At 45.0% G+C, this 17,990-nt stretch overlaps 1 protein-coding gene across 4 annotated transcripts in view; it reads right to left on the minus strand.

The window, feature by feature from the left end:
- The window catches only part of lrp8 (low density lipoprotein receptor-related protein 8, apolipoprotein e receptor), a 124,665-nt gene that overhangs the window by 14,444 nt on the left and 92,231 nt on the right, over positions 1-17,990 (minus strand). For all 4 annotated transcript variants that reach the window (XM_038794683.1, XM_038794682.1, XM_038794684.1 and 1 more), the window contains 8 exons: positions 16,783-16,905; positions 16,561-16,683; positions 14,848-14,967; positions 14,571-14,696; positions 11,418-11,589; positions 2,863-3,090; positions 2,653-2,771; positions 1,028-1,167 (listed from right to left, as the gene is read on the minus strand). In XM_038794683.1, the coding sequence (XP_038650611.1) occupies positions 1,028-1,167; positions 2,653-2,771; positions 2,863-3,090; positions 11,418-11,589; positions 14,571-14,696; positions 14,848-14,967; positions 16,561-16,683; positions 16,783-16,905 (1,151 nt within the window). The remainder of the gene's footprint in view (positions 1-1,027; positions 1,168-2,652; positions 2,772-2,862; positions 3,091-11,417; positions 11,590-14,570; positions 14,697-14,847; positions 14,968-16,560; positions 16,684-16,782; positions 16,906-17,990) is intronic.

Here is a 17,990-nt window from a genome sequence, read left to right on the forward strand (position 1 = left end):
ATCGGGAAATGCGATTGGACAGAGGATCGGTTGTGAGGCCAAAATCGTGGCTGGCACTGGGCGTCGCCAAAATTGCCATGCTCCAAATCCTCGACAGCGGCGTCAATTTGTTCTCCTCCGCACATAAAAGAAATGCCACCTGCACATCATTAGCGGGCCTGACCCAGTATTCTCCAGGGTCTCCACGATAGTCTGCCTAGGCAGGAGGAATTATCGACGGCGAGTTTCACTGGTGGTTTTAAAAATCTGCAAACAGGTGCCGTGGCCGTTGAGGGAGAGAGAACAGGTAGGACATGCAGAGGCCCGAACGTGGGCTGCCGGTCCTAACACTTGGTGTGGGGGGGCTGTCTTGGAAGTCCACTGATTGTGTTTTGGTGTCAGTACTTAGTCTCTGATACGGAGAATCCCACCCTAAATGTGCTTCATCTAATGTCTATCTATTTACATAGTGTATTTATCACATGTCCTATGTTTTTCATGTATGGAGCAATCTGCCTGGACTGTACGCAGAACAATACTTTTCACTGTACCTCGGTACACGTGACAATAAATCTAAATGTAAAAAATGCCCTTGGGTTGGAGGATAGGAGGGATGGAGAATAAGGAAAGCAATGTGAATACCAAAGTTCCTCTTTCACATTGATGTTCATGTGCATCGCTATAGATGTTGAAGGACAGATGGAGGCAGGCTGGACCGTGATGTTCTCTTCAGTCAAATATCCTGTGGGATAGTGGTCAAAAATGACTGTAGGCCCTTCAGAGAAGCAGCAATGGGAAGGAAAGATAAAGCGTGGAACCAGCTGAGCTCCAAATCTTACTTCCAGTAGGATAAAATCTTGTTTACTCAATTATGTAAGAACTGCTTAAACTGGGAATGTGCTTTAAACTCATTGTGGAATCGCAGACTTGATAACATAGAAAGAAAGAAATGCCAAGCACACAAACTGTGATCCTGAATGAAACTAAAAATGATCACTTTTGCAAATAGTCTGGCGCCAATGAAAACGCTCCCAGGTTCCAGCCTTACCTCAAAAACTGTGAGTGCTGAAGGGTGCCCCAAGTATTCTTCTGAGAATAATAATGTTTTCCTGTTCCCGCCATTCAGATCAATGCTGGACAGCTCATGCAGTTTGGAGTCAACCCAGTATAGGCGCTGGTTCAGTAAATCTGTAATCAGTACAAACCCTGGGTCACTGCAGGCTCCTCATCTCCTTCAGGCAGAAATAACATGCCCTTAGTCAATTCAATATCCAAAACTAAGACACAATGGGTGGGGTTTTAACTGCTGGTGTTAATGTAAAATGGGAAATTCCAATCAATAGCTCATTATACATCCTGCCTGACTTTCCTTTTCACTCGGGCTTATCAATATGTCCCAAGCGTAGTCAGGCCAATGCCAATTTAGCCAAACTTAGACAAGTCTAAGGAGCATTGCAAACTATTCAAACATCAGGGAACCAAGTAAAAATTGGGGAATTAGGAATAAGAGGAGGTCAGATGGATATTTTCCTTCACAATCATTTGGATGAATAATTTGCTTTGGCAATTCTGGACACAGAACGGATACCGCGCAACAATCGGCAGGCAGGAGTATTCCCTTCCAGTCGGGGAACATTTCAGCAGTCAAGGACATTCAGCTTCCGATCTTTGAGTAAACATTCTCCAAGGCAGCTTTCAAAACACACCACAACACAGAATCGCCGAACAGAAACTGGAAGCCAAGTTCCGCACGCATGAGGATGGCCTCAACTGGGATCTTGGGTTCATGTCACATTACATGTAACCCCCACCATACTGCCCGGGTTTGCACAAGTCCTGGCTTGAGACAATTCACATGTCGATTACCACTCACTCCACTCTCACTATCTATTCCTGTAAAGATTTGTTTACCTGTAAAGACTCACATTCCAACCATTCTTCACATTCCAATCCGTAATTATCTTGCAATTTGGTCTTTCCTCGATATGCTGTGATTGTGAGCCTGCCTCCACTTCACGCAATGAAGGAGCAGCGCTCTGAAAGATTGCGATTTCAAATGAACCTGTTGGACTTTAACCTGGGGTTGTGAGACTTCTTACTATTTCAGAGGGTAGTTAAGAATCAATAATATTGCTATGGGTCTGGAATCACATGTAGGTCAGACCAGGTCAGGATGGCAGGTTTCTTTCACTAAAAGACATTCATGATCCAGATGACCTTCATGTCAATCAATGCACATCTTGCTGACAGTCTGTACGTTCACATTAAGAAAAAGATTAAGGTAGGAAAATATGCTCTGTTTTGTTTTGCTTCTCCAGCCTAAACTAATGGGCGGCATGGTGGGAAAACTGGTTAGCACTGTTGCTTCACAGCACCAGGGTTCCAGGTTTGATTCCTGGCTTAGGTCACTGTCTGTGCAGAGTCTGCACATTCTCCCAGTGTCTGCGTGGGTTTCCTCCCACAAGTCCCGAAAGACATGCTATTAGGTGAATTAGACATTTTGAATTCTCCCTCTGTGTACCAGAACAGGTGCCGGAGTGTCGCGACGAGGGAATTTCCACGGTAACTTCATTGCAGTGTTAATTTAAGCCTACGTGTGACAATAATAAAGATTATTACTATTATCAGCATCAATTTCACTAAACTTTAATACATTGCTGTGACATCACCTACCTAAAGTGATTCCATTTGGCCATTCAATGTTGTCCGTGACGAGCGACTGACGATCAACTCCATTCAGCCCAGCTTTCTCGATCTTTGCAGGATTACCCCAATCAGACCAATACATGAACCTAATTAAACATGACCAAAGGTTTGTGAATGACTAGTAAACAAACCACTATCCAAATCAAAAATACTGTGAAATGCTTGATGAGTACTTACCCTCGAACTGGGTCAAGTGAGATGGCTCTGGGCTTGTCGAGCTCAGTATTGATGAGAGTCTTTCTTTTGGATCCATCTGCAGTGGCCATGGAGATAGATCTGGTGCCAGAGTCTGTCCAGTATATATTCTTGTGAACCCAATCTATTGCTATGCCCTCAGGAGTTTGGAGATCAGACTTGATGAGGTGCTCATGCTGGCTTGGATCACTGGCTTTATCCAAAGGGGAGCTGCAAAAATAGGATTATAGGCCAACGTGACATTAGCATCCAAGCTAACCCAACCAAGAGTAATAATTGTGCCACATTTGCAAAACATTTCCAAATATATAACCAACCAAGCTGAGCATTTAAAATATTCTAGATGTTTGAATTTTAAGTTATGAGAAAAAGTTACGAAAGATGGCCTCAGCTTCCAGGCAAAGGAAAGACTGAAGCTCCGGCTCCTGACTGTTATCTGGTAACCGATAAGAAACCCAGCTTTTAAAAAAATATTTTTTATTCTCCTTTTTCACATTTTCTCCCAAATTTACACCCACCAACAATAAACAATAATCCGTAACAAATATGTCAATCCCCATATCAATAACAACGATCCCATCCTCCCACCAAACCCCAAACATTAGCCCGCATGTTCACACAAGCAAATGACAAAAAGGAATCACCTATAGTCGCCATTAACACACACACAGCTCCCCTCCCCCCAACACTCCCACCCACCCGCCCCAACTAATGTTCGATGTCATCCAGTTCTTGAAAGTGCAGACTGAATAATGCCCATGAATTGTAGAACTCCTCCATCCTTCCCCTCAGTTCAAACTTAACCTTCTCAAGGGTCAAGAATTCCAGCAGGTATCCCTGTCACGCCAGGGCACAGGCTGGAGAGTTGCTCTCCAACCCTTCAGGATCTGCCTTTGGGCGATCATCGAGGCGAAGGCTACAACATCTGCCTCCACACCCGTTTCCAACCCTGGCTGATCCGACACCCCGAATATGGCCTCCAGTTTCACGTGCACCACTTTAGAAATTACCCTAAAAACCTCCTTCCAGTAATACACTAGCTTTGGACAGGACCAAAACATATGAACGTGATTAGCAGCCCCCCCCCCCCCCCCCCCCAACAACGTTCACACACATCTTCTACCCCTTCAAAGAATCAGCTCATCCTCGCCCTCGTGAGGTGTGCTCTATATACCACCTTCAGCTATATCAGCCCCAACCTCGCGCACAAGGTGGAGGCATTCACTCTCCGGAGCACCTCACACCAGAACCCCTCCTCCATATCCTCTCACAACTCTTCCTCCCACTTTGCTTTGATTCCTTCCAGTGGTGCCTTCTCCTCTTCCAAAATAGCTCCATAAACCGCCGACACTACCCCCTTCTCCAGTCCCCCTGTCATCAGCACCTCCTCCAGCAATGTGGAGGCCGGCTCCACCGGGAAGCTCTGTATATCCTTTCTGGCAAAACCTTGAACCTGCATGTATCTAAACATTTCCCCCTGCTCCAGCCCATATTTCGCTTCCAGCTCCTTCAATCCTGCAAACCGACCCCTAAGAAACAAATCTTTTAGTGTCTTAATCCCCTTCTCCTCCCATTTCCATCCCACTTCCCTGGCTCAAATCTGTGGTTCCCCCGAATCGGCATTTCCTTTGACCCTGCCCCCAACCCAAAGTGTTGGCGAAACTGCCTCCAAATTCCCAATGAAGCTATTATTACCGGACTCCCTGAGTATTTCCCCGGAGCTATCGGGAGCGGCACAGTTGCTAGTGCTTTCAATCCCAACCCCCTACACAAACTCTCCTCCATTCTGACCCACTGGGAATCAACCCCTCTGACCCAGCTCCGCACCTTCTCCACATTCGCCGCCCAGTAGTAATACATCAGGTTCGGGAGACCCAAACCCTCTGCCTGCCTTCCCCTCTGTAGCAGCACCTTTCTCACTCTGGCTACCTTCCCTCCCCATATGAATGAAGTAATCCTTCCCTCAATCTCTCTAAAAAAAGCCTTTGGCAGGAAAATCATCAGGCATTGAAAAATAAACAGAAATCGCGGCAACACATTCATTTTAACCGCTTGTACCCGACCTGCCAGTGACAGAGGGAAACCATCCCACCTTGCCAGATCAGTTTTCACTCTCCCCGCCAAACTAGAAATGTGGTACCTGCGAAGCCCCCCCCCCCCCCCCCCCCCCCCCCCCCAACTCCCGGGCAGCCTGCACCCCCAGGTACCTAAAGTGAGTCCCTGCCCTACGGAATGGCAGCCCCCCACCCCTGCACCCACCCCCGGCCGAGACACCACAAGATACTCACTCTTGTCTAGATTTAGTTTGTACCCCGAGAAAGACCCAAACACTCAAAGCAGCTCCAATATTCCCCCTAGCGGGGCTGGTTTAGCACAGTGGGCTAAGACAGCTGGTAATGCAAAACAAGACCAGCAGCACAGGTTCAATTCCCGTTCCAGCTTCCCTGAACAGGCGCCGGAATGTGGCGACTAGGGGATTTTCACAGTAACTTAATTGAAGCCTATTTGTGACAATAAGCGATTCTTATTATTATCAACACACACGGTTCCGACACGTATAACAGCAAGTCGCCGGCATATAAGGACACCCTACGCTCTATTTCCCTCCCCCGCAGTATTCCTTTCCATATCCCCAAACTTCTTAATTCGATTGTCAACGGCTCAATCGCGAGTGCAAACAGCAGAGGGTACATAGGACATCCCTGCCTAGTCCCACGGTGGAGAGAAAAGTATCTCAAGCTGATGTTGTTTGTGCGGACACTCACCCTCGCGAGTAGCTTTACCCAGTTTACAAATCTTGGTCCAATCCCAAACGGCTCTAGAACTGCCATCAAGTACCCCCCTCCTACCTGGTCAAACGCCTTCTCAGCGTCCAATGCCACAACCACCTCTGTTTCCTTCCCCTCCGCCGGTACCATAATGACGTTCAATACCCTTCTAACGTTTGAAAACAGCTGCCTCCCTTTCACGAACCCTGTCTAATCCTCACCTATCACCGTCGGGAGGCACCCCTCCAGCCTACCCACCAGTACCTTCGCCAATACCTTAGCGTCCACATTCAGAAGTGATATGGGCCTATACGACCCACACTCCGCCGGGTCCTTTTTTTTTTAGCAACAGTGAAATCGATGCCTGCCCCAAAGTTTGTGGGAACACCCCCTTCCCTATCGCCTCTTCAAACATCCCAACCATCAGGGGTGCCAACTTATCCTTGAATTTTTTTATAGTATTCCACCGGAAACCCATCCGGCCCTGCCACCTTTCCTGACTGCATCCTCCCAATCGCATCCTTTATCACCTGCTTCTGTATCGCTCCTTCTAATGTAGCCCTGTTCTCCTCCCCTAACCTCGGATACGCCAACCCATCTCGAAATTCCTGCATCTCCCGGCCTCCCCCAGGTGGCTCTGACCTGTACAACCTCTCATAAAATTCCTTAAAGACCTTGTTAATCAGATCTGGAGCCAAAACCAACTTCCCTGCCCGAGCTTTATGGGCATTTGGTGCGGATAAAATTGCACCAGTCCCAAAGGATCAACAAGTCTACCACTGGTCTTAGGCAGCTGGATTCGGCAAGGGCGGGATTCTCCCGTAACTGGCCAGATGGCCCGATGCTGGCGCCAAGAGCGGCGCAAACCACTCCGGCGTCGGGCCGACCGGAAGGTGCGGAATCCTCCGGACTTGGGGGGCTAGGCCGGCGCCAAAGGGCCGGCGCGAGTTGGCGCATGCGGAGAACCGCAGGTGTGGGTCCGCGCATGCGCAGACCGGCCGGTGTGTTTCCTGTGCATGCGGGGGGGGGGGTTCTTCTCTGTGCCGGCCATGCCGGAGCCCTTCAGAGGCCAGCACAGAAAGAAAGAGTGCCCCCACGGCACAGGCCCGCACGCAGATCGGTGGGCCCCGATCGCAGGCCAGGCCACCGTGAATACAGCAGCTGGCTTCAGAGCGGCGGGGTAGGAATCGCGTCGCCCCCCCCCCCCCCCCTTGGGGATTCTCAAACCCAGCGGGGGGTCAGATAGTCCCGACCCAAGAGTTGGCTCATATCCACTGAAGTTACCGTTCAATTTGGTTACACAACGCGTATAGAATACATGGTCATGATGAGGTTGCTGGCAGAGTTCAGAATAATTTGGGACCTCATGTTTTGGGGTCGGCGCAAATTGGTGATCTCTTTCATTTTTAATATGTCGGTGGACCGGAGGTGTAAATTAATCTACTGGATAGTTCAGTTAGCACAGTGATTAGCACAGTTGCTTCACAGTCCCAGGGTCCCAGGTTCGATTCCCGGCTTGGTCACTGTCTGTGGAGTCTGTACGATCTCCCCCTGTCTGCGTGGGTTTTCTCCGTGTGCTCTGCTTTCCACCCACAGTTGAAAGATGTGCAGGTTAGGTGGATTGGTCATGATAAATTGCCCTTAGTGTCCAAAAAGGTTAGCTGGGGTTACTGGGTTACGGGGATAGGGTGTGAGCTTGGATAGGGTGCTCTTTCCAAGGGCCGTTGCAGATTTGATGGGCCACATGGTCTCCTTCTGCACTGTAAATTCTATCATTCAATGTGCAGGTTAGGTGGATTGGCCACACTAAAATGCTCCTAAATTGGAAAACAATAATTGGGTACTCTAAGTTTATTAAAAAGAAAAAAAGAATAAATACTTGTAGCAAGCATATCTTTATGTTCTATGTGTACCTTCATGATCAAGGAAGCAACCGAACATAACATTATTGGCCTAAAATGTTGTTGAAAACAGAGAAATATTGCTAAAGTTTTTCATGTTGCCCTCATGAGGACAAACACAAAAATCAGTTTTCCTGGTCCCTGCAAGCTTACTTTCATGTTCCATCTTCCCCTTCTTTATCAATTCCTTGCTCCACCTTTGCTGAATTCCAAACTGCTCCCAATCCTCAGGTTTGTTGTTTTTCGGGCAGCATGGTGGCGCAGAGGTTAGCCCTGCTGCCTCACGCCACCGAGGTCCCAGGTTCGATCCCGGCTCTGGGTCACTGTCCGTGTGGAGTTTGCACATTCTCCCCGTGTCTGCGTGGGTTTCGCCCCACAACCCAAAGACATGCAGGATAAGTGGATTGGCCACACTAAATTGCCCCTTAAGTGGAAAAAGTTAATTGGGTACTCTAAATTTATTTTTAAAAAGGTTTGTTGTTTTTCCTGGTCAATTTATATTCCTCTTCTTTGGATTGAATACTATGTCTAATTTCCCTTGGAAGCCATGGTTTGGCCATGTTTCCTGTTTTACTTTTGTGCCAAACAGAAGATAAACAATTCTTGCAGTTCCCTCATGCGCTCTTTGAATGTTTGCCATTGCCTATCCGCCGTCATCCCTTTATTTAACATTTCCCTATTCACCAGAGCCAACTCGCGCCTCATATCACTGTAGCTTCCTTCATTAATATTCAGGACCCTAGTCTCAGAATTAACTACGACAGTCTCCACTTTGATGAAATATTCTTCATATTATGGTTGCTCATCCCCAAGGGATCTTGCACAACTAGACAGCCAATGATTCCTTTCATATTACACAATTGCCAGTCTAGGATGCCGCTTCTCATGTTTGTTCCTCAATGTATTGGTCCAGAAAACCATCCCGTATATACTCCAGGAATCCTCCACTATGGTACTGTAACTAATTTTATTTTCCCAATCTATATACAGATTAATTACAGATAATAACCCATAATTACAGATGTTCCTTTATCACGTGCATCTTTACTTTCCTGCTTAATGCCATTCCCAACATCAACATGACAGTTTTGGGGGTCCATATATAACCCCTGCATTTTTTTACCCCCTGGTGTTTCTCAGCTCTACCCATACAGATTCCACAATGAGACTAATTTCCTCTTTAAGCAGCAATGCAACTCCACCGCCTTTTTCTTTTTGTCTGTCCTTCCTAAATAGGAAATACCCCTGGATATTTGATTCCCAACCCTGGTAACCCTGGAGCCATGTCCCCATAATCCCAACTATATCTTATCCATTTACATCTATTTGTGAGATTAATTCATCCACTTTATTGCGAATGCTCCGAGCGTTAAGGCACAAAGCCTTAAGGCTTGTCTTTTTAACATTACTTGTCCCGTTCCCATTATTTTTTACTGTGACCCTGTTTGATTCTGGCCCTTGGTTTCTCTACCTTTCACTTTCCTTACTTCCCTTTCTGACTTTTGTTCTTGCTCTTGATTCCCCTTCCTCTGACTCCTTGCATAGGTTCCCATCACCCTGCCTTTTTAGTTTAAACCCTCCCTAGCCACTCTATCAAATACTCTCCCTAGGACATTAGTCTTGGTCCTGCCCAGGTGTAGGACCCGTCCAGTTTGTGCAGATCCCATTTCGCCCAGAACCAGTCCCAATGTCCCAAGAATCTGAACCCCTCACCCTCACACCATCTCTTCAGCCACGTATTCATCCGATCCTGCTATTTCTGTTCTGACTAGCATGTGGCACTGGCAGTAATTCTGAGATCACAAACCTTTGAGGTCCTACTTTCAATTTTCTTCCTAACTCCCTATATTCTGCTTTTAGGACCTCATCCCTTTCTTTTAACCTATTGTGTTTCTTACAATGTATACCATGACCATTCACTGTTCATCCTCTCCCTTCTGTAGCTGCTCTGGACACCCTTGAGCCTAGCACTAAGGAGGCAACATAGCATCCTGGGGACTTATTTTCAGGCGCTGAAACACCTATCTATGCCTCTTGCAATTGAATCCCCCATAACTATTGAATTCCCACACTTTTTCTCCTCCCCTGTGCAGCAGAGCTAACCATGGTGCAACAAATATGGCTTTGCTACTTTGCCCCAAGAGGTCATTCCCCCCAACAGTATCCAAAACAATATATCTGTCATGCAGGGAATGCCGAGAGGAGATTCCTGCACTGCCTGCCGAGTCCTATTGCTCTTCCTGGTGGTCACCCATTCCTTTCTTAACCTGTGGTGTAGTCACTATGTGTGCCATCCACGATACTCTTTGCCTCGCGGATGCTCCACAGTGTCCCGAGCCCCTGTCACCCGAGCTCCAAATCTTGGGCTTCGCGGAGTTGGAGAGACGTCCTGCACACATGGTGATCCCAGGCACTGGAAACATTCTTGGGTCTCCCACATTGAGCAGGAAGAGCACACCTTAGCTGAGCCCTCCTGCCATGACTTACCCCTTTAAATTAAACCTTTGGAAGGTGCTTAATATGAATTAATATCAAGTAATCTAGGTCCCTTGTTATTACAGAATATAGCCCTTGCAACTATATAATCACAAAACAAAACTAAGCGATGTGCAGTAAATAATTACCCAACCTCACCTATTACTTACCAATCCGCTCTCTCCCTTGTAGCCTCTACTGCTGCAGTAGGGCAAGACCATACTCTGAGGATTTTAAACGTTAGAAAGCAAAGAAAAAAAGCAAAACACCTAATTTTCCCCTCTGCAATGAATTCCCATTGTGCTCCAAATTACCAATATCCACACTCACTCCAGATGTGCTCTCTCCTACTGCTTGTGCGCAAAGCTCACTAACCGGCACTTCCAATAGGCCCTTTCTTAAATTGAGCTAATGTGAGCTAAGATGACTCACACACCAGATAAGCTTCAATAGTAATCAACACCTATTGAGTTCCTAATCAGGCTTCAAGTTATACCTTATCAATCTTTCTCAACCTTTAAAAAAAATAAATTTAGAGTGCCCAATTCATTTTTTCCAATTAAGGGGCAATTTCGCGTGGCCAATCCACCTACCCTGCACATCTTTGGGTTGTGGGGGCGAAACCCACACAAACACAGGGAGAATGTGCAAACTACACATGGACAGTGACCCAGAACCCCAGAGTCGGGATCGAACCTGGGACCGTGGCACCGTGAAGCAACAGGGTTAACCCACTGTGCCACCGTGCTGTGCCCTTTTCAACCTTTTTAACTAGACTACTGAACTTGCAAAAAATTTTTAATTTCTAACGATCACAATTTGCACCATAGGAAAGACTGGTTGGCAAAATGACTCCGATTGGCTGAGGGACTCCCATGGAGAAAGGAGTGGGGAGCCTAGACTCCCGGAATTCCCAGGCAATTTAGAAAAGGCACAATGTATCAACATGCTCCACTTGTCTGTAGAGAACAGTACCTGCACTTATGGCGTGGCTCATTTGCGCTAGCTGGAGGCAATGTGCATTCACGGAGACCCTTCCTTTGCAGACAAGGAGTATTCATGCCTTGTGTCTTTTTTCAATAGCCCAGGAGCTTGGGGAACATATAGCCCCCTGTTGCTTTCTCCATGGAAGGTCTTGGCCAGCAGAGTCCCAATAGCCAATCAATCAGCACCTTTTCATCCTGTGGTATAAACCGTTGTGATCATTTGAAATTTTACATTCTTGTATTTGTCCTAATGAGTGAACGGTGAAAAGCTTCAGCAAAATGTCTCTCTTTTCAGCAATATTCAAGTTCTGTACTACCAAGTGACTATCCTAAAACATTTCAGAACATTGCTATTTTAAGTAACATATCTCAATGCTCGAATGAACGTTGTGCAGAGAGCCACTTACCTATAGATCTCTTTGTAGTGTAGATCAATCCAATATATCCTATTAGCTTCAACATCTACATCTAGGGCCACCACATTCTTTAACGCAGACACAAGACGTGTGTACTCTTTCTTCATCAAATTAATCATCCTGATGTCATGACTATTGGTGAAAAGCACTGAGGGACCTTTACCTGTCAAAAAAACAAGAAACCTGTTTCAGTAAATGAAATATACAACTGTTTAAAAGAAGAAATGGACTCCATCCAAGGTCAATGAAAGAAAAGTTTCCATTTCCTGCTGCTATGTAGGGGCTTGGAGCTTGTACTTATTTTAGGCCCTTTCTTGTGCTGTACTGCTTCCTGCCATGTGCCACTATAGGCGTCACAAATATATTATGAAACAAAAACGTCTGTTGGGCTCAAAGTTTATAGGCCTAGGAGAGAGCTGCAAGAGTTCAATCAAGTCCCAAGATGTGCAGGTTAGGTGGATTGGCCAAGTTAAACTGTCATTTAGTGTTCAAAGATGTGCAGGTTAGATGGGGGAGTGGGCCTCGCTAGGGTGCTCGTTCGGAAGGTCGGTGCCAACCCAACGGGCCAAATAGCCTTCTTCTGCACTGCAGTAATTCTATTGTCAGGTGGATGTACCTTTAAGAAATGGATGTTTATCAAATAGCTGCAGTGATGTCAGTGTGTGGGTGAGCTGGGCTGCCTGTCTGTCTTTTTACTTTCGTTTTGAGCTGAAAAGCTGCTTTGTGCTCTGTTTTTGGTTTTGTTTCGAGTTGAAGAGCTGTATTCAAAGCAAGCAGGTGTGCAAAATGATCTTTCTATCTACAAGCTAAAGAATGTCTTCAGCTCAACGATGATTTCAAAGTAATACCTGTTTCTGTAGAGAATTTAAACCTCCTGTCTTTGTTAAAAAAAAGGGTTGAACAAACCCTTTATGGGTGTTGTGAGGAAAGGTATTAAGGGTTACCTGTGGAGTATTGTATCTGTGGGGTTATGTGTGTCTGTCGTTGATGCAATGTTTGCTGAGTGTTTATAAAATGTTAACTGGATTCATAGAATAAACATTGTTTCTGTTTTAGAACTACTGAAGGTCTCTGTTGCATAACACCTGGAGAGTGAACCCTTGTGCTCCCCATAACCAAAATCTATTAAAAGTCATGAGTCAGGTGAACGCCATGATATACTTTGGAGTTTTCTAAACCCTGGCCCATAACACTATGCAACTTGGAGAACCTGGTTTTGGGATGGGACTGGATTCAGAACTGTTTCCATCATTTAGAACATAGAACAATACAGCACAAAACAGGCCCTTCGGCCCTCGATGTTGTGCCGAGCAATGATCACCCTACTCAAACCCACGTATCCACCCTATACCCGTAACCCAACAACCGCCCCCTTAACCTTACTTTTTAGGACACCGGGCAATTTAGCATGGCCAATCCACCTAACCCGCACATCTTTGGACTGTGGGAGGAAACCGGAGCACCCGGAGGAAACCCACGCACTCACGGGGAGGACGTGCAGACTCCGCACAGACAGTGACCCAGCCGGTAATCGAACCTGGGACCCTGGAGCTGTGAAGCATTTATGCTAACCACCATGCTACCATGCTGCCCACAATGCTGCCCATTTGTTTTGGGCAAGTCAGAAGAGATTGAACTGTCTGAACTTTCTGAGTAGTCAATGGGTGGGGACTCAAGAAAAGTTGGAAAGAGCATGGATGCCTGTCCTTTTATACAAATGAACCCATTCCAAGGATTTTGAACGGTCAGGGGATAGATACGCATGTGGAAAGCAGACTATTAATGGCATGAACATTTTGTCTGCTGGCTGCAAATGGCTAAGTGAGTATAAGAAGTCAAATCCACTTTCTTCGACATATGGCACTAATCTGTCCTTTGTTTGCACAAATTATCAATTGGGGAAGCCATATAGGATGCCTGTTATCATTGGTCCCGCATGCTTTGCTCCATATAAACTCCATGCTTAACCTAAATTCCACTTCCCAAATTTCACATTTCATCTTGCACTAAGTCCAAGATGCTTGACCTCTACTGGTTCCCCATTCCCGGTGCATGAGCTCAAAAACCATGTCCTCATATACAAATCCCTCCATGCACCCTATAATCTTCCCTTCCTTGTCTCCTTCGCAACATCACTCTCTATGCTGGAGCTATTAGCTAACTTTGTTCAACACCCTGGAATTCCCTCTCCTCTCTTCTCTCTCTCCTTCAAAAATCTCAGCAAAGCTCCCTCTTTGATCAAACCTTTAGTCAATTTCCCTGGCGCAGCCTGGTGTCATTTTTCCAGTTCATGAACTAACATTTTAGCAAGTTAAAGAGCCCATTAAAAATACAAATTGCTGTGGAAAATTAGGGTGATTGGGGAGACTCAAGACTGCAGTTAGGGTTAAAGCACATTTTTAGAAGAAGATGAAGAGGGCTCTGCTCCCAGTGCAATTTGCTTTTGACCATCTAGTATTCTAGACCTTCATTTCCAGTGGGCATACTAAATATACAATCAGTGAAGACTGATTTCACAATGTTCAATTCTGGAAATGAATGGACCCAGGGATACAATCAATACAAGGCAGTGTGTGACCATTAAAGCACTTCCAATTTATTGCCTATTCTAACTGCAGTACTAATTCTTGGAAAGTAAGTGCCACCACCTGGTGTGGGGCGGAGCTGCATTTCCTGCTTCCATTTCTGGTCTCTGCTGATTTAGCTGATTTCATCCAGGAAAATGGGGGGACGTTCCAATTGCCTGAAATGTCTTCTGAGCAAGGGAGATAAAAAAAACCAAAATAGCAAAACATTCACACTCTAGATATTCAGGGATCCCTGTTGGAAAGTGCATTGCTGCCAACCTCACAGGGTCAGGAACGGCACTAATGCTCAAACTACTGGCCAACAGATTAAGGCGTGCCCTTATCGCTGATTCAAAAGCTCTGGGTTGGAGTCCAACACCAGGACTTGTTGGCCACAGAAGACGCGTTCAAAATTCATAATTGGGCTGATAATCAGCTCAGAAATCCTTCCCCCCCACTATTCCCCAAAGGGTAAAAATAAACAGTACATAGATGCGAAGATACGCCAACAATTGATAGTACAATTTACCCAGTAGTAGTCACCTTAAAGCAGCAGAAAAAAAGCATGTTGTCTTACCCACTGCTTTGCAAGTTCCAGTCATTGGATCCATCTCATAACCTTGGAAGCAATTGCACTTGTAGCCTCCTTTAATGTTGGTGCAGATCTGGCTGCACCGGTCTAGATCCTCACATTCATTTATGTCTGAAAGAAGCATTTGGACTAGTCAATAAATTCACAGAAATCTCTGTCACTTGTGCAACAGTATTGATTACTGAAACCAGTGTTACAAGACAGTCAACCTTTTGTTTAAAAAGGATGACTGAAGCAAGGAGTCGCCTTGCATTTTAATTACCTCCACATGTCTTCGTGTCCAGCAGCTTGTAGCCAGCTGGGCATTCACATTCGTATCCAACCTTCAAGTCTCTACATGTATGGGAACAGCCACCATTGTTGTTCAAGCACTCATTTAAATCTGGAACAGACACAAGAAACGAAAGACGTACATTTCTATCAGATCAATGGCACCATTGCTCGTTTCAAATAACAAAACATCAGTTAGAAAAGCTCTAATGTTCTCAAAAACTACACAATGCTGCTGTCTGAGTAAGCCCACGTACACTCCGTCAACAATAGAATGTGACCAACAGGAGAAAAACATTGAATTTTAAATGGATGTCCAGCACAGGTTTTCAAACCACAACTTCCAAACCCTAAAACAAACCCAAAGGGGTTTATAGGTTGTTACAGCTGAGCTCCCTTAAATATTTTAAGTATCTAAAATAATTGGAAATATTTTCAGGTAGTAGTTTGATTGAATGACACATTTTCAGGCAAATGTATTGAACAAGTTCCTGTCCTGAATTTTCCGGCTAGAATACAGTTCCACAAATACCAGGTAGTGCAAAGGATGTTGTGTACATGGATTTAAAGTCCCACATGGCAGATTGGTCAAGAAAGTGAAAGCCTATGGGACACAGGGCAATGTTGCAAACTTGATAAAAAGCTGGCTTAGTAACATGAGACAAACAGTAATGGTCGATGGCTGTCCATGCAATTAGAAGATTGTTTCAAGTGGTGTACCATAGGGCTCAGTGTTGGGGCCCTTACTGTCTGTGTTATATATTAACAATTTGGACGTGAACTTGGGGAGCGTGGTTGAAAAATTTGCGGATGACACAAAGATTGGCCGAGTGGTGGACAGTGTAGGGGATAGTTATAATCATCAAAATGACATAGATGGAATGGTGGAGTGGGCTATAAAGTGTCAGATGGAATTTAACAGAGAAGTGTGAGGTCATGCATTTAGGGAGGTCAAACAGTTGTAGGGAGTACACAATAAATGGGAATATACTAAGGGGTAGATGAAGTGAGAGATCTTGGCATACAGGCTGTTAAGAAAGCATATAGAATGCTCTCCTTCATTGGCAAAGGTATAGAATATTAAAGTAAGGATATAATATTAGAATTGTATAAAACACCAGTGAGGTCACAGCTGGAATATTGTGTGCAGTTCTTGTTTGGTATAGGGTATAGGGTGGATACGTGGGTTTGAGTAGGGTGATCATTGCTCGGCACAACATCGAGGGCCGAAGGGCCTGTTCTGTGCTGTACTGTTCTATGTTCTATTATCACATTGCTATTTGCATTGTCACCTTAGTATTTGCAAATTAGCTGCCAGCATTTCTACATTGCAACAGTGACTAGACTTCTAAAGTATTTCACTGGTTGTAAAATGCTTTGGGATGTCATGATGTTGTGAAAAGTGTAAGTCACCTTTTTAAAATACTGACACCGGGTGCTTAATGGATAGTGTTTGGTTTCACCAACATTAACACCCCTTACGTTGAAGGGATCAAAATTCATAATAAAGGACAAAGAGGGGAACAAAAACCGAGTTATCTATCGAGGAAGTCTCATTTCTGCAGGCATTAACACAGCTCTAATCTATCCATTTGGAATCTTCCACAATCTCATTGAGGTTTTTCTCATAAAAATTACATCAAGGAGAACACTTAGCATACATAATGACTGTAAAAAAACATTTGCCCCACTGGATCCACCTTACCACATTCTTTGAGTGGTTCATCCGACCAGTCCTTGCAGTCCCTGTGAGAGTCACACACTTTATCCAAAGTGATACATTCTCCACTCCTGCACAGGAATTTGTGCAGTCCTTTGCAAGAGGTCACTATTAAAAATCAAGAAAAGTAATATTAGGTCAACTCTTCCTCTCAAAAGGGCACTGACAACTTAATGTCTGACTCATCTCAAAATGATTAGCACAAACCATTCACGCAGTCCAGCTCGTCAATGTGGTCTGGACAGTCAAAGACTTGATTACATTGTTTGGATCCATGGATGCAGCTCCCATCACTACACTGGAACTGATCGGGTTGGCAAGTTACCATTGCTTTAAGAGAAGAAAATAGAAATGTACATTTATTTTTAAATTTTGTAAATTATTATACAGGAGAAAAAAATTAGAGATTTTTGATATTTAATATCAATTACGTGAGGGAAAAAAAAATCATTGGATAATACCAGGGCACTGAGCCAAACTAGGGGCCAGAAATGCTAAGTATGTGACTTCCTGAAAGAATGCGAGGCTGGACATTTGTCTATAAGGCTATCAAAGTTGGGGCCGGTGACTCATGGACATCACAGGCATTAACAGCATGGAAGGAGGACATTCGGTCCATCGTGTCTGTGCCAGTCAACCAACAGCTATCCAACTCAATCACTTGGTCCATAGCCTTGCGTGTTGCAGCAATTCAAGTGCATATCCAAGTACTTTCTAATTGCTATGAGGGTTTCTGCCTCTACCAGCCTTTCAACCAGATCCTCACCACCCTCGAGGTAAAAAGATTACCCCTCAAATCCCCTCTAAACCTCTTACCCTAAATCTATGCCCCCTAGTTATGAACCCCTCACCAAGAGCAATAGGTCTCTTCAAAACTCAGGGACACACTATTCTGCTCTTTCATCTTGTTTTCCTACTCAAACACTAATCGAACCACAAAATAGTTAGCCTGTTTGAAGATATCACAGAGAATCAGAACTCAAATTTATGTGCCTCGTTACATTGTAGGCCTGAAAGATCAACCAGCCATTACAGATGACTAGAAGTACTAGCTACAGTTCTGTGCATACCACTCACCACAGCTTGCAAGCATCTGTTACAATTTCAGAGCAGCCATGATATCACTGAATAACAGAATAAGTTTAAGGGGCTGAATGGTTTAGACCTAGTAATAAAATGAAACCCCCTTCCCCCAAAAGGACCCTGTTGTCATGTTTGCGGAGGTTGTACTGGGTGAGTCACAGTGTAGAAGTGGTGCGGAGAAAATGATAAAGCCAGAGGAAGAGCAAGAAAATGATGACAGGATGACCATGTAGTTGCTACCAATATTGTCCTGTATTTTCAAACATTACAACAGCGAGATGTCTATGGGTGACCAAGTCATCCTCCTTTTGCATGGCCAACGGGATTAAATG

This window comes from Scyliorhinus canicula, chromosome 4, assembly GCF_902713615.1.
Source record: "Scyliorhinus canicula chromosome 4, sScyCan1.1, whole genome shotgun sequence".
Lineage (NCBI taxonomy): Eukaryota > Metazoa > Chordata > Chondrichthyes > Carcharhiniformes > Scyliorhinidae > Scyliorhinus > Scyliorhinus canicula.